Source organism: Mesocricetus auratus, unplaced genomic scaffold (assembly GCF_017639785.1).
Source record: "Mesocricetus auratus isolate SY011 unplaced genomic scaffold, BCM_Maur_2.0 Super-Scaffold_100011, whole genome shotgun sequence".
Classification (NCBI taxonomy): domain Eukaryota; kingdom Metazoa; phylum Chordata; class Mammalia; order Rodentia; family Cricetidae; genus Mesocricetus; species Mesocricetus auratus.
In genome coordinates, this window is record NW_024429195.1 from 43505589 (window position 1) to 43532293 (window position 26705).

The 26705-nt window shown below is 45.8% G+C and overlaps 1 protein-coding gene across 3 annotated transcripts; it reads left to right on the forward strand.

Moving 5' to 3' along the window:
• The first annotated feature begins 1227 nt into the window (after window positions 1–1227).
• Rab5b (RAB5B, member RAS oncogene family) lies at window positions 1228–25549 on the forward strand. 3 transcript variants are annotated; one of them, XM_005079704.4, is made up of 6 exons: window positions 1228–1335; window positions 15679–15937; window positions 19430–19581; window positions 19993–20115; window positions 21376–21469; window positions 23147–25549. In XM_005079704.4, the coding sequence occupies exons 2-6, from the start codon at window positions 15775–15777 to the stop codon at window positions 23260–23262; spliced, it is 648 nt and encodes a 215-aa protein (XP_005079761.1). In that variant the 5' UTR covers window positions 1228–1335; window positions 15679–15774; the 3' UTR covers window positions 23263–25549. The 3 variants fall into 3 exon arrangements, with proteins under 3 accessions (XP_005079761.1, XP_040610598.1, XP_012975791.1); XM_040754664.1 differs by lacking the exon at window positions 1228–1335 and adding an exon at window positions 1376–1495; XM_013120337.3 differs by lacking the exon at window positions 1228–1335 and adding an exon at window positions 1701–1804.
• The last annotated feature ends 1156 nt before the right edge of the window (window positions 25550–26705 follow it).

Consider the following 26705-nt stretch of genomic DNA (forward strand, 5'->3'; position numbering starts at 1 on the left):
TTCCACAACCCATTTCCCAGTAAGCTTTTACCATTTGTATAGGGTTTCTTTGTTTGTTTGAAATCATGTATACATGCCTGGGTCTGTGAATGTGCGTGTCAAGTGTCCCCAGAGGACAGGAGAGGGTACTCACTGGCTCTCACTGCTGGGCCGTCAGCAAAGTAGTTTAAATATTTCATTCACATTTACACACAATTTGGAAAATACCAACTACATGAACATTTAGAAGGTCTAAAGTGTCTTCAGACTACCATTTTTTGTTGTTGTCATGGTTTTACACCATCAAAAAAATAGGCAAACCACCCAAAACCTCCTGTTCTCTAATGCTCCCCTAAAAATAACTTCTGAGAGAAAGTTCCCAAGTAGGATGTCTTTAACTTGACACAGAAGGCGGGGCACTAGGGTAAGCCCCGCCCAAATCCGGGCCGAGAGAAGACAAGGTTCAGTCTCTCTCTCTCCTCCCTCTCCCTCCCTCCCTCTCCTTCTCCCTCTCTCTCTCTCCCTCCCTCCTTCCCCTCTGTCCCCTTCCTCCCTCCCCTCTGTCCTCTCTCTCTCATTTTTAATAGTATCTCACGATGTGATGTCGCTATGTAGACCAGGCTTATCTGGAACCCATGGAGGTTGCTAGGGTTAAAGGCGTGAGTCTCCAAACCCAGGGATGTGTTTTTCCCCCTCCTCTTAAACTGAGATCTTGTCTCAAGGAGCCCAGGCTAGCCTGAAACTCACTAGGTGAAGGGAGGATGCCCTAGAACTCCTAACGCTGCCACCACCTCCCAGTGCTGGATTAAGCAGGGATGCGACACCACACCCGGCCGAAAGCCTTTCTAGGGCTGCTTTCGCGCTCGCCTTGCCTGCCACTCAAGTTCGGAGGTGTCCTAGCATTGGTTAAGATTCCTCTATGTCCCGCCTCCTTCACTCACCTGATTAGATGTTTACGAGTCAAAAGGCGGGGGAGGGGTGTCACGGGTGTCGAGGTTTTATTGGCTGACGCGGACGCCCGTCAGTGCTACACCGCCCCCTTTCCCAGGCTCTCTCTCTCTAATGGTTGCTCATCCCGTCAATCCTCAGGACTTCTCGTTTAAGTATTGGCTCGGGACCCCGCCAGTCAAGTCTTTGCCTGTACTGGTTGGTGAAAGCACGCCTTTCTCCGGAAGATTGGCGGGTGAACGCACATACAGCCCGCCTTCCACAGTAGGCGGGCGGGCCTGCGATTGGCTGGAGCCCTCGCCCCGGCGAGGAAGAGGAGGAGGAGAAGGGGGCAGGAGGTTTGGTTGAGCAGCAGCTGTTTGTCTGTTCCACACAGGCTTGGGCCCGACGGGGGAGACGGAGCCCCAGGTACCGAGCTGATGGAGCCCACAAGGGCAGAGGCGGCGGTCCGGAGAGGAGCGCAGCCTGGCCTGCGGCCGAGGCGGCTCGGGCCTAAGCCGGGGCTAGCTAGCCCCCCGGAGAGGGCAGAAGGGGCCGCCCCGGCAGGCCTAGTGGGGGCGCTGAGGAGGTGATCGGCAGGGCTGGGAGCCGAGCCTCCAGTTGGGGAGGTGGCTGGGTTCTGGCTGCGGCCGCTCAGGGGCCGGGCGCGGGGACCCGGGAGCCGGTGAGGACCAGGGCCGGCCTTGGTCCTCCGAGCACCGCGGTGAGGAGGGAGGAGCTGGGGTCGGGGACCAGGCAGCGAGGGAGGGGAAGCCCGTTTGGCGAGGAGGTGTGGAGGGTCAGCGCTACGCCCAGCCCCGAGGCTGGGTCTCTGGAGACCGACGTCCGGTGTCGGGGTGCCGAGCCCGCGGAGCCAGAGGCATTCTTTTCAGCGAAGGTGGCTGTTGGAAAGGGGCCTGGGGGTGCTCCGGTGTTGTCGAGAGGGATTTGGTCTCTGTGAAGCAAGTCTCAGTAAATGAAGAATGCATTGCTGAGTTAGAACATCCGAGTAGACGGAAGTAGAAGCAGGGCCTGCTAGCAGTTATGGGAACTTCAGGAATGATGGTGAGGAGAGGTTCTGTGTCTTCAGTTCCTTGCTCTTTTGTTCCCTTAGCGTTTAGATGTGGTGGTTGGAAGTTTTGGGGGCACTTGAGTAGGAACGAAGACAGAGGTAAAATCATGTTTTCCGTGACTCCTGGTAGCTCCAGGGTCAGTGCCCCAACAACTCTAATTTGCCCTGGCCTCAAAGCTAGTCTTGACTGCAGTCTGCTTTCTTTTTTGTTAGTGGCTTTTTGTTTTGTTTTGTTTTTTTGTTTTTTGCTTTTTCCCCTGTTGCCTGAACTGTGAAAGAACTAAGAATTTGGGATTTGCTTTGCCTGTCTTACTCACTTCATAATGTGGTCAGTCTGTGGTGACTGCTTCTAACTTTTACCTAGAATTGAGGACTCTGTCATCTGCACAGGAAGGGGTCTAGGGTTCCCGAGCTACTGAAAAATGGACCTTGTTTGTCGAAACTTCTTTCCTAGACAGTTAATGGAGGTCTCCAGGCCTGGGACTGTGAAGTGATATTCCTGAGGGGACCTGGGGAGGAGCTGAGTTCCCTCCCAGGAAGTTGGCGCTGTCCCTTTGTCATTTCTCTAGGAGGCACTTTTGTGTGACTAGCTAGTTAGGTTAGACCCCAAGGAATTTAGGAAAAGAAGGGTTATAGGGAATGAAGATGCCTTTAAAACTTATTACATTTGTGTGCGTGCACCTATATACCTGTGTGAGCATCTCTATACCTGTGTGAGCGTCTCTATACCTGTGTGAGCACCTCTATACCTGTGTCAGCACCTGTATACCTGTGTGAGCACCTCTATACCTGTGTGAGCACCTGTATACCTGTGTGAGCATCTCTATACCTGTGTGAGCATCTCTATACCTGTGTGAGCATCTCTATACCTGTGTGAGCACCTGTATACCTGTGTGAGCACCTCTATACCTTGTGAGCACCTGTATACCTGTGTGAGCACCTGTATACCTGTGTGAGCACCTGTATACCTGTGTGAGCACCTGTATACCTGTGTGAGCACCTCTATACCTGTGTGAGCACCTGTATACCTGTGTGAGCACCTCTATACCTGTGTGAGCACCTGTATACCTGTGTGAGCACCTGTATACCTGTGTGAGCACCTCTATACCTGTGTGAGCATCTCTATACCTGTGTGAGCACCTCTATACCTGTGTGAGCACCTCTATACCTGTGTGAGCACCTCTATACCTGTGTGAGCCTCAGTGCGTGTGTGGAGGTCAGAGGACAGCTTGTGGGTATTCAGTTCTCAGGTCTGGCAGCCTAGAAGATGGATTATTAATAACAAATGGGAGTCCCCTCCTCCATATATATGTGTGAGGAGTTACTGACCTGTCATTTCCCCATACATCATTGGACCCGATTAGTTTCTCCCTTAGGGTCCTACCTTTCCTTTTCTTTCTATAGTAATGCTGTTTATCACTGCATTTCATGTGTGTGTGTATACATATATATACATTTAATTATATATATATACATTTAATTTTATGTGTGTGTGCCAGAGTGTATGGGTGCAGGAGCCCTCAGAGGTCAGAAAAGGTATCGGGTCCCCTGGCACTGGAGTCACAATTGTGAGCTGCCATGTGAGTGCTGGGAACCCAGAACGCAGGGCTTCTGCGAGTGCCCTTCCCGCTGAGCCATCTCTAGCTTGTATCACTACATTTCTTAATTACCAAAGCAGTGTTTAAGCTATGCAGAGATACATAAAAGCTGAGTCTTCGCACACATAGATTATTTCATATAGGACAGTTAGAGATATTAAATAAGACTAATCTTTCTGTTGAGGGATGTGCCACCAAAGACAGGTTTTGTTTGTTTGTTTGTTTTTTATGTTCTCACTGAATTCTGTTTTCTCATTCTTTGCACAGAGGAGAATACTCTTGGTTGATACTCTGTTATTGTGTTTCTTTTGCAGTTCATCTGTCTCCTATCAAATTCAGAACAAGCATAGAGTTGTCCTCTGAGTTATCATTTGCCTTCTTCAATACACACTCACACAGTTGTGTACTGGGTAGCCTAAAAACTGCCCAAATACATGAACAAAACTTTTTTATGTGCAGGAAAGAAGGGAAATCATCTTCTTTGAGACAGTTATTGGCATCTCCACTAGAGTGAAGAATCTGAAACTCAAATTTTCCCAGTATTTGACTGTTTCTTCCTTATCTCCGAGAGAGAGTGATGGTTCTGAAAGGGTCTTGTACCTGGTTTGGTATATAGTGACCCAAAAAGTTCCCGTATTTCTCTAAATTTTAAATTGGGTTTCCTCCAAATTTAGAAATATCAGAGACTTTTCATGCTTCCAACTTATTAGTTCAAGTTGGCTTTTTTGACTTTTTGAAGCCTCTCATATGCTAATTGTTTTTGTTTGTTTGTTTTTGTTTTTTCAAGACAGGGTTTTCTCCATATTGTTTTGGAGCCTGTCCTGGAACTCGCTCTGTAAACCTGGCTGGTCTTGAACTCACAGACATTCACCTGTCTCTGCCTCCCGAGTGCTGGGATTAAAGGCGTGTGCCACCAATGCCAGCCCTAATATGCTAATTGTATAGCATCCAGCAAAAACCTCAGATCAGCACCTCCCTACGACTTTCTGCACCTATACAGTCAACCTGGAGGAAACTATTGGGTTGTGTGTATGTGTATTCATCCTCTCTAGTCTTGCTGACTTTAAACCCTGATCATCTCTTGACCTATTCTGTGTCTCTGTTTGTCTGTTTCTTCCTACCTTCCCCTTAAAAAATTTCAAGAAAGGACTTAGAAGCTGGGTGTGGTACTTGCCTTTGATTCCAGCATTCAGGAGGCTAAAGCAGGGTCCTGAGTTCAAGGCCAGCCTAAGCTACATAGCAAGCGCTGTCACTAATGCCCGAAAGTTTTTGTTTTTTTTTTTTTGTTTGTTTTTTGTTTTTAATCTGGGTTCTAGGATTATGGCTTAGTGGTAGAGTGTATAATGAGCATTTACCAGATCCTGGGTACAGAGAGAATGAGTCAGGAGTCACTCAAATTTAAGATGTAAGTAATTCAGTGACTTAAAATAATTATTTTCCAAAGGTTTCTACATATCTAGGAAGCTGAAAAGTGGACTTAGCAATGTAGAGTCTCAAACATAGACCTGGAGTTAGAACAGTGTTTGGAGAAGAGGGCTCTTTCTTGTTGCCCTTAAAGTCATGTCCTGTCTCTTTTCTTAACTGGCTTTAGCGCAGGAATTACTCCTTTGTGGTTGGCTTGTCTCTGTGTTAATACATTTGCCGTCTGAGGAGTCATAGATGGGGTAGGAGACGCGGCAGACTCCTGCTTCCTAACCCTGAAGTATGCGGTGGGAGGGGTCAGTGGTACAGCTTGCCTGGCATGTGTGAGCCTAATGCGACTGAAGTGTGTAACAGCAAACTTAAGGGCGTGCGGTGACTGTCTGGGTGGGAGGAAGGGTGTCCTAAAGCCACACACAACGCACCCCGACTTCCCAAGAGTGTTCCAGGGAAGACTTAGTCACTCACTGTACAGTGACTGAATTGCCACCCAGATGATAAAAGTATATTTCTGGGCTAGAGTGTAGCTTTGGTTTAGGGGTTGTGGGTGCCTCTCTCTGTATGGTGGTATGACTTTGGTTTTTACACTTGTTTCTCGGTGCCAGGGATAAACACAGGTATAATGACTCAAAGGTTTTTTTAAAAACCTCAGAGAGCTTTGTTTTGGGGCACTAGGAGTTGCCTCGGTGTTAGACTTGTAACAAGTGACGGGAAAAGCAGTTAGCCCATGAGAATTACAACAGTACTTTGTGGGCGGGGTCACAAACTTCCTGAACTGGGCTAAAATCTATACAGATGGGAAGGATTACTTTGGCCTTAATTTCAAGAGCACTTGATGAACAACTCTGAGGTTTTAGGATTACATAAATTTTTTTCAGTCCCACTTTTTGAGAAGTTAATGGTTTAGCAGAGCAAATGGATATAACTCAATGTGCTAAAAATACACTGGACTGGGGAGATAGCTTAGCAGGTAAAGATATTTGTCACTAAGCTTAGTGAGGAGTGTTAGAGTCCCAGAACCCACATTGTGGAAGGAGAAAAGTCAACTCCCAGAAGTTGTCCTCTGACCTCCACAAGTATGCTGTGGTATTCAGGCACATGTGTGCACACACACAACAAATGTTTAAGAGATTTTTTTAAGAAATGTAATTTTGGCCAATCGGTGGTGGCACACACCTTTAGTCCCAGCACCGGGGAGGCGGAGCCAGTCGGATTTCTGTGAGTTCAAGGCCAGCCTGGTCTACATATCAAGTTCCAGGATAGCTGGATCTTTTTAAAATGTGTGAATATATGATATACATATTTATAAGGTGTATATGCTGTATATTACCACATATATACTGTAATATATAAGATTGTATATGCAGTGAATAATTAGTACAGTAAAATACAGCATATTAACCAAGCTGTCTACCACTGAGCTACATTTCCAGCACTTTTTATTTAAAAACTTTTTAACTTTTTTGTTGTTGTTTTTGTAGACAGGGTTTCTCTGTTGCTTTGAAGCCTGTCCTGGAACTCGATCTTGTAGACCAGGCTGGTCTCAAACTCACAGAGATCCGCCTGTCTCTGCTTTTTGAGTGCTGGGATTAAAGGCGTGCGCCACCACCACCTAGCCACTATTTTACTTTTTTTTTTTTTTTTCCGGTTTTTCAAGATGGTTTCTCTTCATTGTTTTGGAAGCTATCCTGGAACTTGCTCTGTAGACCAGGCTGGCCTTGAACTCACAGAGATCCATCCGCCTGCCTCTGCCTCCCTAGTGCTGGGATTAAAGGCTTGCGCCACCACTGCCCGGCCACTTTTTTACTTTTTGACTAAGTTGCCCATACTGGTTTTGAGTTTACTCCTAGGCAGACCTAACTTTTTTTAGACATTCATTTATTTTTAATTTACATGCCTACATGTATATTGTATATATGTGTACTGCAAGCCTACCTGGTGCCTCTGGAGGTCAACATGGGATGTCAGATGGGCTTACAGTTGCAAGAACCCAGGCCCTCTGCAAGAGGGGCTGTTGCTCTCAATTGCTCAACCATCTCTTGGGCCCCTCAGTCTTGCTCTTAATTAACCTTTCTCAGGGACGCTAGAGCAACCACAAATTTGCTGTAGTAAGATAATTATGCAGTTTCGCAGGTGACATTTAACTCAACCCTGAAAGTTTGGGTTTTGTTAGGCAGACAGATTAAGGAATGGCATGCTAATCTTTCCCAGGTCAATAGTAGGGAGTTAGTACTACCATGCTGATAATCGATAAGCATGCTTTTCGCCTACAAGGGGGAAGGTAGAGGAGGCAGAATTCTTAAGTCAGTGACTCACTGAATAATATTGAACCAACACAATTAAAGCGCTGTGCTAAATAGTGCAAATCTCAGGTCGAGATTTTGGTGATTTAGGTCTAAACCAAGTGGGAAAAGAAATGAAGGTATCTGTTGGCTTCTGTCCCATCTTCCTTTAGAATAGCTCACACTGAAGCCGGGCGGTGGTGGCGCACGCCTTTAATCCCAGCACTCCGGAGGCAGAGGCAGGTGGATCTCTGTGAGTTCTAGGCCGGGGTGGACCGACAGCCTCCAAAACAATACAGAGAAACCCTGTCTCTTAAAAACAAAAAAACAAACAAAACAAAAAGAATAGCTCACACTGGCCCCAAAGCTCACCAGATCCTACACATTGCCACAGTTTCCCTTTTGCCAGCTATTCGGGCAGACAGGGCTTGGTCAAGATCTGATAGAGAACAGTGGCCATCCTGTGGGAACAATCTAAGACTAGATCCTATGGGAAACCTGCTTTCCTAACTTGTTTTCAGCTCCAAAGTCAGTACTTGCTGAAACTGAACAGAGGCACTCATATTTGTATTTTGGTACCCTCTCCAAAGTTAAGCATTTCTTGATTCCTTGTGAAGTACAGTGGAGGGCCTGGGGAGATAGCTCAGTGGGAAGCATGCTTTTGAAGACTTGATTTAGAGCCCCAAAAACCCTTGCTTAAAAACAAAACAAAAACCTGGCACCTACTTGTAATCCCAGGACTGGAGAGCTATAGAGATAGGCAGATTCCTGAGGCTCATGGCCATCCATCCAGCCTAGCCTAATTGGCAAACTAGTGAAAGACCCTGTTTCAAAAAGCCAGATGGACAGTGCTGGAGGAAGATCTCAGATTACCTTCTGGTCAACATATGCATGCTTGCATGCAGATACAGTAGAGTCTGGTGTAGGGGTGACTTTAATCGCAGTGCTTGGGAGGCAGAGGCAGGCAAATCTGAGTGTGAAGCCAGCCTGGTCTACAAAGTGATTTCCATGCCAGCTAAGGCTTTGTTGAAAGACCTTGTCTTCAACAACAACAACAGAAAGTTTAGTAGCGCTGTATGTAGTGGTTTACATCTATAATCCCAGCATCTAGGCAGCTGAAACTGGAGTATTACCACAAGTGTAAGACTGTCTTGTCTCCAAAACTGTCTAAAACAAAATTCAGTGTGGGGAGGCTAAGTGGGGTGGTACATGTCTGCAGTCCCAGCACACAGAAGGCAAAAGCAGATGAATTTTTTGTTGTTTTGTTCTTTGAGACAGGGTTTCTCTGTGTAGCCCTGGCTGTCCTGGAACTCACTCTGCAGACTGGACTGGCTTTGAACTCAGAGTTCTGCCTGCTTCTTTCTCTTGAGTGTTGGTATTAAATGTGTACACCACCACTGCCCAGCTAACAAGTGGATTTTTGAGTTGAAGACCAGCCTGCCTAGGATACATAGACACAGCCAAACATTGTCTTAAAAAAAGGAAAAAAGAAAAAATAGACAGAAATACTGTTTAACTGGCTATATTTATTTATGTAGACAGTTTCTCTTTGTAACATCTCTGGCTTTGTAGATCAGGCTGGCCTGCTTCTGCCTCCTGACTGCTAGGATTTAAGACGTGAGCCACCACTCCCCATCTTAGCTGGCTATATTTGAATGCCTGACAGACTGACAAACTTTATGAGCCTCAGTTTCTTCCCTTGTAGAGATGGACTGTCTGACATGGGTTGGCTCTTATCTGGGAGACTGGCCTCACAGGACTGACATTAAGGACTTTGCAGAGTGTAGTGGCCACTTACTGGGACCTCTGATAGACTATTACTGATAGTTGATAGACCTCTAGAAGTTTTACGTAGACTTAGTATAATTGCACTGAGTTGAAGCAAGCGTAAAGGGGCCTGGCCTGAGGAATGCAGTCTTGCTTTAGTTGACACTGGCAGTGGTGCTTGGAGAACCTTGTCCTGTTGCTGCCCAGTGACTGACCTGTGGACAGGCCTCAGTTCGCCCACGTTAAGGGATGTTTATATGCCGCTCCTGTCTGTAGAGCTGCCCTTTCTCTTGGTCTTTCAATGTAAGTCTGACTGGCTAGAACTCAGTAGACTCTGAGTAGCCGGGGGAATTAAATTTGGTTGCCACCACACCCTGCCTGGGTGATTTTACATTTTGACGATCCTCTTGCCTCTGCCTCCTGAGTGTGGGATTACAGTTTTGTTGTTTTGTTTTAGACTGGCTCTTCACTCATTATGTAGCCCAAGTTGGCCTTGAACTCGCAACATCCTCCTGTCACAGTGCCAGTAGGCCCTGCTCAGCTGCCCTGCTCAGCTGCACTTCTCTTCTGCACTGAGAGTGAAAATAAGGAACAGCCCCTCCCTTCTTCTGGCCGCTGGTTTGAAGGTGATAAAGATAATAGCACCTGCTCTGCTTTGGTTTACTCTTTGCCTATGAGACCTTGAAAGCGTGTTTGGAGGTCCGAGCAGGTAGCATATAATACAATACCCTTGACCGAAAAACGGTCTTCTCTCCAGGACACTTGCTCTTTAGGAGGGACTCACCTTTAACTGCGAAGGAAGGTGATACCTACCTAGCCGGTTACAGCCAGATTACTGTTACTTTTCTTTTTCTTTGCCTTTAAGTAGAGTTGCCCACTGTCAACTCTTAGCCAAAAAAAAAAAAATCACTTGGAAGTGGTGGCACAAGCCTATTCCTTCGGCATTGAGGAGTCTGCGGCAGGGCACCTTGGGCTACATAATAAGATCCCCACTCAAAATGAATAGGAGAGGAGATATAGCTCAGCAGTTCTGAGCAGAGGACCCAGGTTCAGTTCCAAGCTCACAGTCATCTATAACTCCAGTTCTGAAGAATCTGATGCCTTTTTCTAGCTTCCAAAGGCGTCAGAAATACATATGATATACATCCATACAGGCAAAACACTGAAACACAAAATCTTTTTTTTTTTTGGTTTTTCGAGACAGGGTTTCTCTGTGGCTTTGGAGGCTGCCCTGGAACTCACTTGGTAGTCCAGGCTGGCCTCGAACTCACAGAGATCTGCCTGCCTCTGCCTCCCGAGTGCTGGGATTAAAGGCGTGCGCCACCAACGCCCGGCTCACAAAATAAAATCTTTAAAAAAAAAGCCAGATGTGGTGGTGCATACCTTTAATTCCAGCTCTACTCTAGACTGGACTTTGGGACAGGGACACACACACACACAGGATGGGACACAAAGATATTGGGATCTCTGAGTTTGAGGCTACATAATGAGACCTTGTTAAAAAACAAAATCAATTGAATTAATGATGGGGCTTGATGATACACATCTATAATCCTTGCACTTGGGAAAGAAGACAGGATTATGAGTTCAAATCCATCCTGGGCTACTTCAGGCCTTACTTTAAAGACAAGAAACAAGCCGTCGATGGTGGCACACACCTTTAGTCCCAGCACTTGGGAGGCAGAGGCAGGCGGATTTCTGTGAGTTCAAGACCAGCCTGGTCTACAAGAACTAGTTCTAGGACAGCCTCCAAAGCCACAGAGAAACCCTGTCTCGAAAAACAAAACAAAACAAAAACAAGAAACAAACAAACAAAAATACTAAAAAAAAAGAAAATTGTATTTTTAAAGAATATTTGTATTGTTTCTTATATTTTGTAAGTATGTGTTTTGTGAGTGTGCAGTTGAATACAAGTGCCTGTGGAGGCTAGGGGCATTAGAGTTAAGTGTAGTTGTGAACCACCCAGTATGGATGAACTCAATTTGGATCCACTTGAAGATCAATAAGTGCTCTTAACTGCTGAGTCACTACTCCAGCCCCAAATGTTGTTTGGTTCTTTAGGTTTTTTTTTTTAATTAAAAAATATTAACCTTTATTTTTATTTTGTGTGTATGGGTATTTTGTCTGCATGTATGTCTTTGTACCCCATGTGTATAGTGCCCTCAGAGACCAGAGGATGGTGTTGGATTTCCTACGACTGGAGTTACAGGGCACAGTGTGGGTACTGGGAATCGAACCTGGGTCCTCTAGAAGAGGACCAGTGTTAACTGCTAAGCCGTCTCCCCATCACACAGAGCCTCACTATGTAGTCCAGGCTAACTTCAGTCTCATCCTCTTGTCTCAGACTCCCAAATCCTAGGATTACAGGCATGTGTGACCATGCTGATCTTGAATCTTACATGTCTTATTTCAGTTCTACACCTCTGATCTTTGAAAATCATCATTTAAAAATGATGTAGTTTATTGATTGTGTTGCCCATCAGTTACAGTGAACAGCAAAGCAGAACAGATTGTGGAGGTCACATACTGAAATGAGAGGCAGTCTTATCTAACCCAGTAGTTATTCATCTTCAACAACCCAAGGCTGCTTAGAAGTAAGAAAGTTTGCTGACCTATGAGCTATTGCTTGACTTCAGTCTCTGATAACAAGGACTCTGCAACCCAAGTGTTCTTATGACTCTTCTGCTCACTCTCCCCTGTGCTCCTGCCATTTCCAGGGCTAGAGTAATGGATCTGTCTGTAACCATAAGAATTCACTTTATCTTAGTGCCCGTGTTTTTGTATTTTAAAAACGTAACACTGAGCTGGTCGTTGGTGGCGCACACCTTTAGTCCCAGCACTTGGGAGGCAGAGGCAGGCGGATCTCTGTGAGTTCAAGACTAGCCTGGTCTACAAGAGCGAGTTCCAGGACAGCCTCCAAAACCACAGAGAAACCTGTCTCGAGAAAAAACAAAAACAAAAAACGTAACATTGAGGCTTAGTATTCTTCCCATTTTCCTGGAGAGGGAGAGGGAGAGGGAGAGGGAGAGGGAGAGGGAGAGGGAGAGGGAGAGGGAGAGGGAGAGAGAGAGAGAGAGAGAGAGAGAGAGAGAGAGAGAGAGAGAGAGAGAGAGAGAGAGAGAGAGAGTGTGTGTGTGTGTTGGGGGGATATGTCACCTAGCAATATTGCTCTTGGAATATATGTGTCATTGTTTTATGTATTTTTTTATTTTTATTAGATTGTATGTGTAACAAGTGCATGTAGGTCAGAGGGCAACTTGTGGGAGTTAGTTCTCTGCTACCACATGATCACAGGGATCAAACTCTTGTTTGTCAGACTTATGGGCAATTTAGTTTTTATTTATTGCTCTGTGGGGGTGTGTATATGTATGACGTGTGTGAGAGTGCCATGTGTGTATACCAAGGCTTGTGTGGCAAGCACTTTTTTACCCACTGAGCTATCTCTGGCTCTTGCCATCTGTTTTGAAACTTAGACTTACTGTTCCTTCTCTTTTCCTATACGGCATTGTATATGTACCACAGAAATATGGTTTTAGAAATATTTCATTCTCAGATAACTTTTTCAAAAAATATTTTATCTTTTTGAGGCAGGGTCACTTGTTGCCAAAGCTGGCCTCAAACTCACATTCCTTAAGTAGCTGACAATGGTCTTGATGACCTTCACCTTCCAAGTTCTGGGATTACAGTCATGTGCTCCCACACCAACACAGAGAAGACAAGTTTTTAAGCACATATAGAACTTTGGAAATGAATGCATATTTCATTCTTGGTTAGCTTCACTAGTCTTCACCTCCCCCAAACACACTTACTAGGTAAACTGAGGTTCAGATGGCCAGGTGAGAGAGAAGCCTAAAGTCACAGTGGCTTCAGTCCCAGCTCAGATTCACCTGATTGCAAAGGCCTGGCCATTACATGGTGCACTGTGCTGTCCCTGGTTTCCTTCTTTCCTCTTGGCCTTTTTGAGGAGCCACCACCCAGCCTCCAAGCATTACCACACACAGGGGCTTACTCTTAGTTGTGAATGTCTAGCCTTATCTTGGCTTGTTTTTAGCCAGCTTTTCTTACCTTAAATTATTTCGTCTACCTTTTACCTCTGGGCTTTTCCAGTTCTCTTCTGTAAATCTTGCTTTTACTCCGTGGGTTGCTGTGGGTGTGTGGCCGGGTGGCTAGCCCCTGGAGTCCCCCTCCTCTCTTGCTCCTTCTACTTATCCTCTCTGCTGCCAGCCCCTCCTGTCCTTGCTCCTGCCTCACTATTGGCTGCTCAGCTCTTCATTAGACCATCAGGTGTTTTAGACAAAGAATCACAGCTTCACCAAGTTAAACAAATGCAACATAAACAAAAGTCACATATCTTTTTTTTTTTTTTTGGTTTTTCGAGACAGGGTTTCTCTTGGCTTTGGAGGCTGTCCTGGAACTCGCTCTGTAGACCAGGCTGGCCTCGAACTCACAGAGATCCATCTGCCTCTGCCTCCTGAGTGCTGGGATTAAAGGCGTGCGCCACCAACGCCCGGCTAAAAGTCACATATCTTAAAATAATATTCCACCACACTGTGCTGGGTTGGGTTTTTCCACCTTAATAATTGCTCAATTATAGCAGTAAGGTTGAGGAATCTTCTGTCCCTTGGGAGGCTCTATATTCAGTTCTCATCCAAATGGCATCTAAAAATGCTTCAGTAGCAACAATAGTCATAGGCTGGCCAGAGACAACTTCATTCCATCCCTCAAATTTCAAGATCACTGTGTACAGCCCACAGTTTGAGAAAGACTGCACAGCTGGTTAAGAAACCAATTAATTCTGCTTTACAGTAGTAGTTTTCTTTCCTTTTTTTGTTTGTTTAGTTTTTTTGTTTGTTTTGTTGGTTGGTTGGTTTTTGTTTTTGGAGACAGGGTTTCTCTGTGGCTTCGGGGGACATCCTGGAACTAGCTCTTATAGACCAGGCTGGTCTCAAACTCAGAGTTCTGCCTGCCTCTGCCTATCAGGTGCAGGAATTAAAGGCGTGTGCCACCAACACCCAGCTTGTTTTGTTTTTCAAGATAGGGTTTCTCTGTAGCTTTGGAACCTATCCTGGAACTCAATCTGTAGACTAGGCTGGGCTCGAACTCACAGAGATCCTCCTGCCATTCCCTCTCAGGTGCTGGGATTAAAGGCATGCGCCAACATACCTGTTGATTTAAAAAATTTTAATGATAGTGTATGTCAGGGTTATTAGGATTGCTGTTGTAGAGTAGTCTACACAGGGTCACAGTAATTTGTCATTCTTGTAGATTACTCTCTCAGTCCTCTGTTAACTTCCTTTTTACTCTTTCCCTTTTATTTCTATGTATCTGTTTCATATCTTGAGTGCTTTGTAGGAATATTTTAGTAATTTAGTATATTTGTAAATATTATATATATATACATATGTGTGTATATATGGGCATAGAATCAAGATAATCAGAAAAAAAAATCAAGGTATGGTGATCCACGTCTGACATCCCATAGATGGAGGCCAGCCCAGGCTACACAATAAGCACCACACTAACTATATAGTGAGATGCTATCTACAAAAACTGAAGTAGGGATATAGCTCAGTAGTAAAATACTTGTCTAGCTTGTGAAAACCCCAGAACCGACAAAAAAAGAAGATGAAAAGAAAGGCACCCATGGCATGCCAGGTGTCTAGTGTACCTGTGGTTAGACAGGCCAATTCAAGTTTGATGAATTTGATGTGGCTCAGAAAAAAATCTGAAGACATGGTGTGGAGTTAAAACCTCTTTTTCAAGCCGTGCGTTGGTAGTGCACGCCTTTAATCCCAGCACTCGGGAGCCAGAGGCAGGCAGATCTCTGTGAGTTCGAGACCTGCCTGGACTACAAGAGCTAGTTCCAGGACAGGCTCCAAAGTCACAGAGAAAGCCTGTCTCGAAAAACCAAAAAAAAAAAAACTCTTTCAGATGGCAATTCAGCTCCCTTGCCAGTCACACTCTGGCAGAGCCATCTATGACAGGCGCAGTTCTTTGTGTGGGGTGAGTAGCCTGTCAGTGTTGGATGGTTACCACAGCTAAACCTCAGAAGCAACCTGTCATCACAGCACTCAAGAGGAAGAGGCAGGGAGATCACAGTCATTTCAAGACCAGCCTGGTCTACATAGTGAGTTCAAGGCCAGCCAGTGCTATACAGTGAAAGCCTGTATCTGAAAACCAAAATAATCTGGGCCTGGGGTGCATGTGGACCTGCAGTGCTCGATCATAGGCAGAGGTGAAGGCAGAAGGGTCAGGGGTCAAGGCACCTGAGCTTAGATGTTGTCAAAGAAACCCTCTTAAGTATGGTGTCTGAGCCTGTGTTCCTAGCATTCGAGAGGCTGAAGCAGGAAAGTTGTCGTGAGTTCAAAGCCAGCCTGGGCTATAGACCAAAGTTTTTAGACAGTTTCATAAAGCAAAACAAAAAAGCTAGGCTGAGGTGGTTTACATTTTTAATCTCATCATTGGGGAGGCAGGTGGATATCTGAATTCAAGGCCAGCACAGTCCACAGAATGAGTTCTAGGACAGCCAGGATTACACAGAGAAACCAACAAACAAACAAAAAAAAGCTAAAGGGGAAAAAAAGACTGCCGTTTCAATGGTCCTGTGTCTAACGTGCTCCTTTTCTCCTTACAGGACTGTTGAAGCCTGGAAGTCCCTCCCCTTCCCCTTCCCCCTTTGCCGCTCTGTGGCATCCCCTCCCTCTACCCTTTCCTGCTTTGATAACCTGCTATGACTAGCAGAAGTACAGCGAGGCCCAATGGGCAGCCCCAGGCCAGCAAAATATGCCAGTTCAAATTGGTCCTGCTGGGAGAATCTGCAGTAGGGAAGTCCAGCCTGGTGCTGCGTTTCGTCAAAGGGCAGTTCCATGAGTACCAGGAAAGCACCATTGGAGGTGAGTGACAGACTGAAGCCTCAGTACTTAGTGGGGCTTGAAAGGAACATGGAGGACTTGATTGTGGAATTGTACCATTGTTATTCCAGGAATGGAAACGCTGCAGAAAGATCGACATCATCCTTAATGATACAGTAGTCGAGGCCCTGTTACAATTAAAAAATCAGGCCAATCATGGTGGCAAATGAATGCTCTAATACCAGCAGATCTGTGTGTTTGAGGCTAGCCTGGAGTACATAGTGAGCTCCATGACAGTCGGGTAATATAGAGAGACCCAGCCTCAGATAGTCAATTACGGATAAAAGCTGGGCCTGGGAGCTCGTGTCTCTAATCATAGTTGTAGAGACCAAGACAGCGAGGTTGCTGCCATAGACTAAAGGCCAGTGACATCAGTTGGCTTTTTACCTTTTGTTTTCTTTTGTTTTTTCTTGGCGGGGAAGGTGGTTTTTCAAGACAGGGTTTCTCTGTGTAGTCACAGAGCTCCTCCTGACTCTCCCTCCTGAGTGCTGGAATTAAAGGTGTGCACCACCACTGCCTGGTTCTTCCCTATCATCTTAGTGCCAGTGACGTTCTATTGAGTGACATCAGGAGAGATAAAATTAGAGCAGGGTGACATGGGAACACTGGAAGCTAAGATGGGGGGACTGCTTCAAGTTCCCAGTTAGCCTGTGGCAACCTAATAAGACCCGATGTCAGAAAACACCCAACAGTCGGGCGGTGGTGGTGCACGCCTTTAATCCCAGCACTGGGGAGGCAGAGGCAGGCGGATCTCTTGAGTTCAAGGCCAGCCTGGTCTACAGAGAAACTGTGTCTCAGAAAACAAAACAAAAACCCACCCAGGGACTTGAGATGACTGAGTTAAAAGCACACATGTAGAGTGGGGCAGATAATGACAGACTCAAGTTTGGTTCTGAGCAAGCCTCAAGTGGCTCACAGCCACCTGTAACTCCAGTTCCCAAGGATCTGACAACTCTAGCCTCCTCAGGCACTAGCACTACCCATATAATACATGTAAGTTATAAAAATAGATATTTTAGAAACATATATATGCAATTTAAAATAAAACCTTTAAAAACAAAACACTTAGACCTGTTGACACAGGCCTATAATCTTAGCTCCTTGGTAGGCTAAAGCAGGGGTTTCCAAGTTCAAAGCTTGTATGTGCTACAAGAGTGAGTTCCAGTCAGTCTGTATTATAAACAAGACCCTGACTGGAAAGAAAAAAAGACTAGGGATATAGCATGCAGTTCCATCCCACCAAATTGTTTTTTGTTTTGGAACAGTAATTCATAACCAAGTATGTGATCAGATTAATTTCTTGATAAGCCCACACCCATCCTTAGTGTACAACTGCCCATAAGCACCACTGTTACTTAATAGTCTTGCTAAATCTGCATTAAAACCCTTTCTAAAAAATAATTCTGGGAATGCTGGAGAGATGGTTCAGTGGGTAGGTGAGCTTGCTGTTCTTTAAGAGGGCAGGAATCCCCAGTGTCCACATCAGGTGGGCAGCTCACACCCACCTGTGACCACACCCACCTGTGATCCTAGCTCCAGGTTGGCAGCTCACACACGGGCACCCATAATCCCAGCTCCAAGGGGTCCCATGCATCTTCCAATTTATGTAGGATTCTACATTCATAGGCACACAAATAAGTGACAGGTTTCTTTTTTTTTTTGTTAAGAAATAAAAGTTGCCATTTTACTGTTGGGAAAGAGTGTGGGCCAACAAGATAAGTTAGAAGGTAAAGGTGCTGCTGTGCTAACCTTGGACACAGTTGAGTCCCTAGAGCCATGAAAGGTGAAGGAGAAAACTGACTCCATAGGGCTGCTCTCTGACCTACACGTGTGTACCTTGGCAGGGCTGCCCTAGCACCTACCATCAAGCTTTAAAGTCTTGTGTGTTTTGTTTGTTTGAGACAGGGACTCATGTAGCACAGACCGTGGTGTAGCAGGAATGGCCTTGTTTTCCTGATCCTCCTCCCTCTACCTCCCCAGTGCTAGAATAACAGATGTGTCAGGCCTTGAAAATACTCTCATTCTTTTTGAAGGTATTATTTTTATTACAGGGTTTCTCTGTGTAGCCCTGCCTGTCCTGGAATTTGCTCTGTAAACCAGGCTGTCCTCAAACTCGGAGACTGCCTCTGCCTCCTCCTCGACAGGTGGTGGTGATACACACCTTTAATTCCAGCACTTGGGAGGCAGAGGCAGGAGGATCTCTGTGAGTTTGAGGCCAATCTGGTTTACAAAGTGAGTTCCAGGACCCCCAGGGCTACAGAAAACCCTGTCTAGAAAAAAAACCGAGGTTACAGTGTGGATGACTGATGTAAGTGCCCGTATACTCTCTGTCCCTCACAGTTTATAATGTTCCATTCCTTAGCTAGAAAGATTTGTTTTTACATCATCTATAAGTGTCTCACCTGTATGTGTGCATGTGTGTGTGAGTGTCTCACCTGTATGTGTGCATGTGTGTGAGTGTCTCACCTGTATGTGTGCATGTGTGTGTGAGTGTCTCACCTGTATGTGTGCATGTGTGTGTGTCTCACCTGTATGTGTGCATGTGTGTGTGAGTGTCTCACCTGTATGTGTGCATGTGTGTGTGAGTGTCTCACCTGTATGTGTGCATGTGTGTGAGTGTCTCACCTGTATGTGTGCATGTGTGTGAGTGTCTCACCTGTATGTGTGCATGTGTGTGAGTGTCTCACCTGTATGTGTGCATGTGTGTGTGAGTGTCTCACCTGTATGTGTGCATGTGTGTGTGAGTGTCTCACCTGTATGTGTGTATGTGTGTGTGTGTCTCACCTGTATGTGTGCATGTGTGTTAGTGTCTCACCTGTATGTGTGCATGTGTGTGAGTGTCTCACCTGTATGTGTGCATGTGTGTGTGAGTGTCTCACCTGTATGTGTGCATGTGTGTGTGAGTGTCTCACCTGTATGTGTGTGTGTGTCTCACCTGTTTGTGTGCATGTGAATTCACTGTCTGTGGAGGACAGAAGAGAGACCAAATCCCTTGGACTAGAGTCAGACAGCTGTGAGCCATGGGCTTGCTGAGATTGAACCCAAGATCCTCTGAAAAGGCAGCAAAATTGCTGCGCCTGTTTTGTTTGTATTTAATTCCAGCACTCAAGAGGCAGAGGCAGGCAGATTTCTTGATTTTGAGGCCAGCCCTAATGAGTTCCAAGAGCCAGCACTACATGTTGAGACCTTTTCTTAAATTAATAAACAAATACAGGGCCTCACTCGGCCCAGACTGGCCTCACACTTGCTAAATAGCCAAAAATGACCTTGAACTCCTAACCCTCCTGCCTTCACCCACAAATATTCAGGGACCATCGTAATCCTGTTCCAACATTTACACACGAGGAGAACACTAACCCTGTAATTGATGGGCCTGGGTGGGAACTGGTCTTAAAATGAGAAGAGATGATTTGAAGGGAGTAGGATCTTCCCATCAATCCCCCACTCACAGCCTCTTCATTTTCTTCTTCATAGCGGCCTTCCTCACCCAATCTGTGTGTCTAGATGACACCACAGTCAAGTTTGAAATCTGGGACACCGCTGGGCAGGAGCGATACCACAGCTTAGCCCCCATGTACTACAGGGGTGCCCAGGCTGCAATTGTGGTTTATGATATTACTAATCAGGTAAGTGGGCTGAGAAGATTATTTATTGAGAAGACTTATTTATAGATATTAGTTGGGGGAAGAGGAAACATGTTCTTGAAGTAACAAAATAAAAGTACCAAGCATGCAGCCGGGCGTTGGTGGCGCACGCCTTTAATCCCAGCACTCGGGAGGCAGAGGCAGGCGGATCTCTGTGAGTTCGAGGCCAGGCTGGACCGACAGCCTCCCAAACAGAGAAACCCTGTCTCGTAAAACAAAACAAAACAAAACAAAAAGTACCAAGCATGCTTGTAAGCAGTAAGCCAGAAAGCCAGAGGAAGTGAATTGTGAGAGGGAGGAGCACCTGGAGGAGGAGAATTGTGAGACTGGGTTTTGAAGATGACAACTGTGATTAGCACTCACTCTAGCCCATTCTCTTTCATGTTTTCCTAGGAAACTTTTGCCCGGGCAAAGACATGGGTTAAGGAACTACAGCGGCAAGCCAGCCCTAGCATTGTTATTGCCTTGGCAGGGAACAAAGCTGACCTTGCCAACAAGCGCATGGTGGAGTATGAAGTAAGATGGCCCACAGATTCCCTCACTCTATATGCAGGACCTCTTCTTTCCAAACCAGTCTCTTGAAAGCGTCATGTGAGGGAGGCGTTCCTTATCTCACTTCCTAGTTGTACACCAAACTAAATACAGCAACACTGTGACCATAATGGCAGCCAGGAGATTTTAAAGGAATTAGAGGAAAACTGCAGTTCAGAGGGGTAAGGAAATGTCACTTGTAGAGTACCAGGGTACAAATAGGAAAGAGGGAATAGTTAAATTTGCAGTAAGGATCTGTTGACATGCCATAACTCATAGATTCCTATCAGCTCACCCTTCTCATAATTAAAATTGCTAACACTGGGGAGGTGGCTCCAGTTTACTGTACTTGTGTACAAGCCCAAGGGAAAAGGCACGGGAAGGTAGCCCAGGCTTGTGGTCTCAATGCTAGGGTGTAGAGAGCACAGCACCCCACGGGCTTGCTGGCTAGCTACTCCAGTTAAAACAATGAGTGTAAAAAGTAATAGGGTTCCAGGCGGTGGTGGCACACAACTTTCATCCCAGCACTCAGGAGGCAGATGTAAGTAGTTCTCCGAGTTTGAAGTCAGCCTGCTCTACAGAGTGAGTTCCAAGACAGCTAGGGCTGCTACACAGAAAAACCCTGTATCAAAAAAACAAAACAAAAAAAAGTAAGTATTAGCCTGGAGACCTGAGTTCAGTCCCTGGAACCCACATAAACATGGAAGGAGAGAAACCTACTCCATCATTGACTCTGACCTCCACCAGCATACCGTGTCATTCAGGCCTGTATGTACAAACACATACATACAAACAAACAGTAAACTGAAAAATAAGATGAAGCCAGGCATTGATGGCGCACACCTTTAATCCCAGCACTCGGGAGGCAGAGGCAGGTGGATCTCTGTAAGTTCGAGACCAGCCTGGACTACCAAGTGAGTACCAGGACAGCCTCCAAAGCCACAGAGAAACCCTGTCTCGAAAAACCAAAAAAAAAAAAAAAAAAGAAAAAAGAAAAATAAGATGAAAAGCAATTGAGGAAGATAGCCAAAGTTAACTTCTGACCTGTACGTGCATACATGGGTACACATCTGAACATGTATGCACACATAGATTCTTGATTATCTCTTTGTTGAACTTAGTAGACATGGGTTTATCTTGAGGGACCAACTGGTACAAAGGGCATTAGTGGAGAGAACCTAAATATTCCCTCACTCTGGAGTGCTGATTGGAGTGAAAAAGCAATACTGCTTTCATCCCTTTTAGGAGGCACAGGCATATGCAGATGACAACAGCTTGTTATTTATGGAGACTTCAGCCAAGACTGCTATGAACGTGAATGACCTCTTCCTGGCAATAGGTAAGGACAGGACGAGTGGTCTGAGCTCTGCCCGTCTCCTTGTCTGTATATAAAGCTGTCGTTAACCCAAACCAAGGACAGATGGCATTTGGGTATGTGGCTGGAGGTATAGCACAGTGGTAGAGTACTTCATAGGAGGTGGAAGGCCCAGGGTTTGATCGACAGCACTACAAAGAAGCCAAAGTCTGAAACTAGCTGCACCTCATAGTAAGCACTAGGCCAGTAGCTCTCAACCTGCTAATGCTACAACCCTTTAATACAGTTCTCCATGTTATGGTGACTCCCAACCATAAAATTACTTTGTTCTATAATTTTGCTAGTGTTGTGAATGGTGATGTAAATATCTGATATGCAACCTACAGATTGAGAACCACTGTACTGGGCCATCGCTGGGCATGGTGCATACCTTTAATCTCTGCATTCATGAGGCAGAGGCTAATCTCTGTAAACTCGAGGCTAGCCTTGTCTATATAATTATATAATTAATTCCAGGACACACACGGATGGGGGGAGGAGGAGGGAGAGGAGGGAGAGGAGAGAGAGAGGGAGGGAGAGAAGGGGAGAGAGACCCTATCTCAGAAAAAAAGAAAGAAAGAAAAAATTCTAGGCACATGTTTAAGCCCAGCACTCAGGAAACAGAGGCAGGTGGATCTCTCTGAGTTCAAGGCTAGCCTGGTCTACAGAGCAAGTTCCAGGACAGCTAGGACTACACAGAGAAACCCTATCTCGATAAACCAAAAAAAAAAAGTGGGGGGACAAATCAAAACAAACCCTTTAATCTGGCATGGTAATGCATGCATAAAATCTCATTTGGGGCAGTAGGCTGAAGCAGAAAGATTACAGCCTAAGCTATTTGTGAAGATTTGGTGAAGCACATCTATAATCATAAAACTTTGGAAATAGAGGCAAGAGAAGCACTTTAAGAAAAGGCAAAGTGGGCTAGAAAGATGGCTCAGTGCTTAAGTCTACACACTGCTCTTGCAGAGGACCCGCAATTGTTCCCAAGCACCCACATCAAGTGGTTCAAAACCACCTGTAACTCCAGCTCCAGGAGGTGCGACACTCAGAGCTCTGGGGCACCTGCATTCGTGTGCACATAACCACTGCACACATGCACATCGTTTAAAACAGAATAAAAAAAGGAACCAAAAACATGAAAGTGATGGGTTGGAGAGATGGTTCAGCGGTTAAAAGCACTGGCTGCTCTTCTAGAGGACCTGAGTTCAATTCCCAGCAACCACATGGTGGTTCACAGCCATCTGTAATGAGATCTGGTGCCCTCTTCTGGTCTGCAGGCATACTTGCAAACAGAACACTGTATACATAATGTATACATAATAATTACATAAATCTATAAAATAAAAGTGGTGTGGTGCTATATACCTGTAATCCTATCATATGGGGTGGAGACCAGAGGATCAAGAGTTTGAAGCTAACCTGGACTACAGAGTGAGAAAGACCCAGGTCAGAGGTACAGCAGTGGGTTCGATCCTCAGCACTATCAAACAAGAAAATCTCCAGTTGTAGAAACAGCTTCACTTCCTTTTGTAACTTCCATCCTTTGTTGGTAGCTTTAGCTCCCTGTGTTTGTGAATTTTGTAAATACTGATGCCCTCTTCCTCTTCAGTATATATAAGTAAAATCTACCATCCTCTGTTCCGTTCTCTTATTTTTTAGCAAAGAAGTTGCCAAAGAGTGAACCCCAGAATCTGGGGGGTGCAGCCGGCCGGAGTCGGGGCGTGGATCTCCATGAGCAGTCTCAGCAGAACAAGAGCCAGTGTTGTAGCAACTGAGGGTGGCTAGCAGCAAACACGTGGAGTTAGCACGAGAGCTAAGACGTAACCTCCATCCCCACCCCTCAGCACACAGCCCCTATGGTAACAGCACACTGAGCCCTGGCTCCCAAGGGCTGCCTCCTGACAGCTCCGTCATGGCACTTTTTAACGCTTCAGCAACCAACACCAGGCAGCTGTTGCCACTATATGCCCTACTCTGGGGTTTGGGGTCAAATCTCCCCAGGACCTTCCTTCCAAAACAAACTTTCTTCACTTCGTATTCTAGGTGCAAGACAGTGACCTCCTCATTGTTGCCCCCACTGTGTCCCTTCCCAGGGTTCCCTCTCCCACCTCCCATCACTCCCTGTTCTTGATCCTGTTCCTTCCTCTTCCCAAGATGATGAAAGGTACACCCAGGGACCCAAAAGGGAGACAATGTAATCTTAGTTACATTAAGGGCCCTGCAGGGACAGTAAGGCTCAGAGCAGGAGGGAGTAAGGAGGCATTTCTTTTTTGTTTTATTTATCTGGTAGGAGTTTCTTGTGGATGAAACACTGCAGCCCCGTGAGTTGGACTTGTGGAGGGTGTTCCTAGGTAGGAGTGAGACTAGGGAGGCAGGCTCACGGGCACCATAGGAGCTGTATTAGCTAACTGGATAAAGGTCGAGGTGCAGTGTCATCTGTGGCTCTGAAACTTGTCCCAAGGCTGTTTTCCCTCACCCATTTACCCCCCACTCCAGTGTGGGGATTGGACCTCAGAGTGCTCCAAAGAATCTTCACTGGTTGCCTGCACCTTTAGCTCTGCTGTTATCTAACTGGAGGAGGTACCAGTTTCTGATACCCATCCTCTCTTTTATACATAGGCATTTCCCCTACCTGGCCTTGAGATGGCCTTAGCCCCAGACGCCATGCCCCTGCAGTTTGCACTTTAATTGATGATAGGATACATGTTTATTGAGGTTTTGATTGATTTACCTATCCTTCAACCTTTTGATTAAATGGAATCTACAATGTATGAGGTTTGGGAGGCACTATAGTAAACTAACAGTAGCAGCTACTCAAGCCCAGTCTCCACTGCTAGCCTCCTCTGATTCATGCCTCTATTCTTGGGTAGAGGTTTGTCTGAGTAACTGGGGCATGGCCTCGGAATAGCGTGGAGTGAAGAAGGGTCAGGCAAAGGGAGTATTCCGTCTTCCCAGGGCTCGCATTCAGCTTGCTGTATCTTACCGTGTCTTTTCTACTTCCCTGTAAATACTTAGTCTTTATTGTCACTCACTGTGCAGTCTGTTCTGTCTCCTGTTGCCCCTTTTCTTTTCTCTTTTGTTGGTATTTTGAGTTTAGTTCCTCCCTCACCCCCCCATGCTTTCTTAATCCATGTACCACTTGGGGTTCCTGCCACAGAGGCCACTGGTCCTGTGACAGGTGCAGCTAGACCTGAAGGTGCTCACAGCTGCCTTGTGTCGTCAGAGCGCTTTGGTCCTTCCTAAGTCTCTGCCTCTACGTCTTTCATTAGGTGTTTTGGGGTGTCTGTGGGAAGCCATCAAAGCAAGAGGGAACTCTGTTCTTTTGGGTGTTAGCCAGAATTTTGGGGAAGTCTCTAGAAGAAAGAAGAGCCCACAGTAGCCAGAGTTCGGGCCTTTCTTTCTGTCCCTGTGGCTTACAGGCTGCCTTTTCTTTCAGGGCAGCTGAGGGCTCCATGATGCCAAGACTCTCAAGGACCCCGCTTAGCTTCTTCCACTTAGGCCTCGGTTCTCTTCCTTTCCAGGGGCAGCCTTAGTTCTCATGGCCCTGAAACACACACAGTTTCCAACTTTGTTTTCCTAGAACCTGTTAGTCCTCCAAAACATCCAGGTGCAGCCTTTTTACAAGTTGAAAACCTAGGGAGGCTACATCTCGTAGAGACTTAATTCCTTCTCTGCAGTTTCCATGGGACAAAGTGAAGATGTTTCATTGCCTAGAGGCTGGGAGGCCATTTCCCTAGGCTTTTCTGCTCCCTTCCTCCCTTAGGAACAGTATTGGCCTTGGCTCCTGGGCCCGGCTGCTGCCTCCCCTCCACTCCTACCAGCTCTTCTGCCTTCATTTGAGCTCTGTTGGGCTTGGGGTTCTTGTTCTCTCCCCGCCCTCCCATTATCTTTTTTCTTTTGATCAAATTTTAAGGGGAGGGGGTCATCTTTTTTTTTTTTTGTTTTTTTTTATTCCTAAGAAAGCATTTGCCTTTCTTTCCCTCTCCTAACATAACAATCGTGGTAACAGAATGCAATTGCTGATTTATCGATGTATTTAAGTAAAAAGGGAAAAAGAAAGTGCACTGGACTGCTGCTTTGTTTCTGCCATTTTTCTGCCTGAAACTAAATATCAGGAAGGAAGGTGGTGGTAGTGGTGGCATATGCTTTTAATCCCAGCACCCGGGAGGCAGAGGCAGATGGCCTCTGAGTCTGAGGCCAGCCTGGTCTACAGAGGAAGTTTCCAGGACAGCCAGGGCTACACAGAGAAACCCTGTCTCGAAAACAAACAAACAAACAAAAACTTGGGAAGATCCCAGCACTCGGGAGGCAGAGGCAGGTGGATCAATGTGAGTTCGAGACCAGCCTGGTCTACAAGGGCTAGTTCCAGGACAGCCTCCAAAGCTACAGAGAAACCCTGTGGGGGGGGGCACACGACACTTGGGAAGAAAGGGCGCAGTGAAATCTTACGGAACCTGTAACACACTGTCCTCCCCACCTTGGCACCTCATTACTCCCTCAACCTTTTGGACACTTGAGGAACCAATCTGGAAAATAACCTTGTTTTGTGATTGTTCCCACTCAAAGACATAGATAATGTGACTTATCAAATATGACTTTCAATCTTTCTGTGTGCAGTGGTGTGGTCGTGGATCTCCTGGAATTTCTTGAGATTGGAATGAGGAATGGCATATCTGAACTGTTGGAAGTACTATGCAATATTTTTTGCATTTTCCTAGGATTCATTTGTATATTAGTTTCTGAATTGAACCTAACGATTAAGAAGAGGGCTAGAGAGAAGATAGCTCAGCAGTTACCACACTGCCTGTGACTCCAGTCCCAGATCCTGACACCCTCACACATGTACATGCATACAAAACACAAATGTACAGGAAATAAAAAAGACACTGGGGAGATGGCTCAGCAGTTTAAAGCACTTGTTGGTCTTGTAGAGGTCCTGGGTTCAATAGCCAGCACCCACATGATGGCTCACAGCCATCCATAACTCCAGTTCCAGGGGATCTGGTATTTTCTGGCCTCCATAGGCACCAGGTACACACATGGTACACATATATACTGCAGGAAAAACTCATATACAAAATCTTTTTTAAAATGCAAGATACTGGTCTATAGAGTGAATTCCAGGACAGCCTTCAAAACAATACAGAGAAACCCTGTCTTGAAAAACCAAATAAAAAAATAAACAAGATAATGGTGACAAGTGCCTGTTGTTAGAGCG

Coding starts and splice junctions, on each gene's coding strand:
- Rab5b (XM_005079704.4), top strand. CDS start 15,775: ATGACTAGCAGAAGTACAGCGAGGCCCAATGGGCAGCCCCAGGCCAGC. Junction 15,938..19,429: donor CCAGGAAAGCACCATTGGAG/GTGAGTGACAGA, acceptor TCTTCTTCATAG/CGGCCTTCCTCACCCAATCT. Junction 19,582..19,992: donor TTTATGATATTACTAATCAG/GTAAGTGGGCTG, acceptor ATGTTTTCCTAG/GAAACTTTTGCCCGGGCAAA.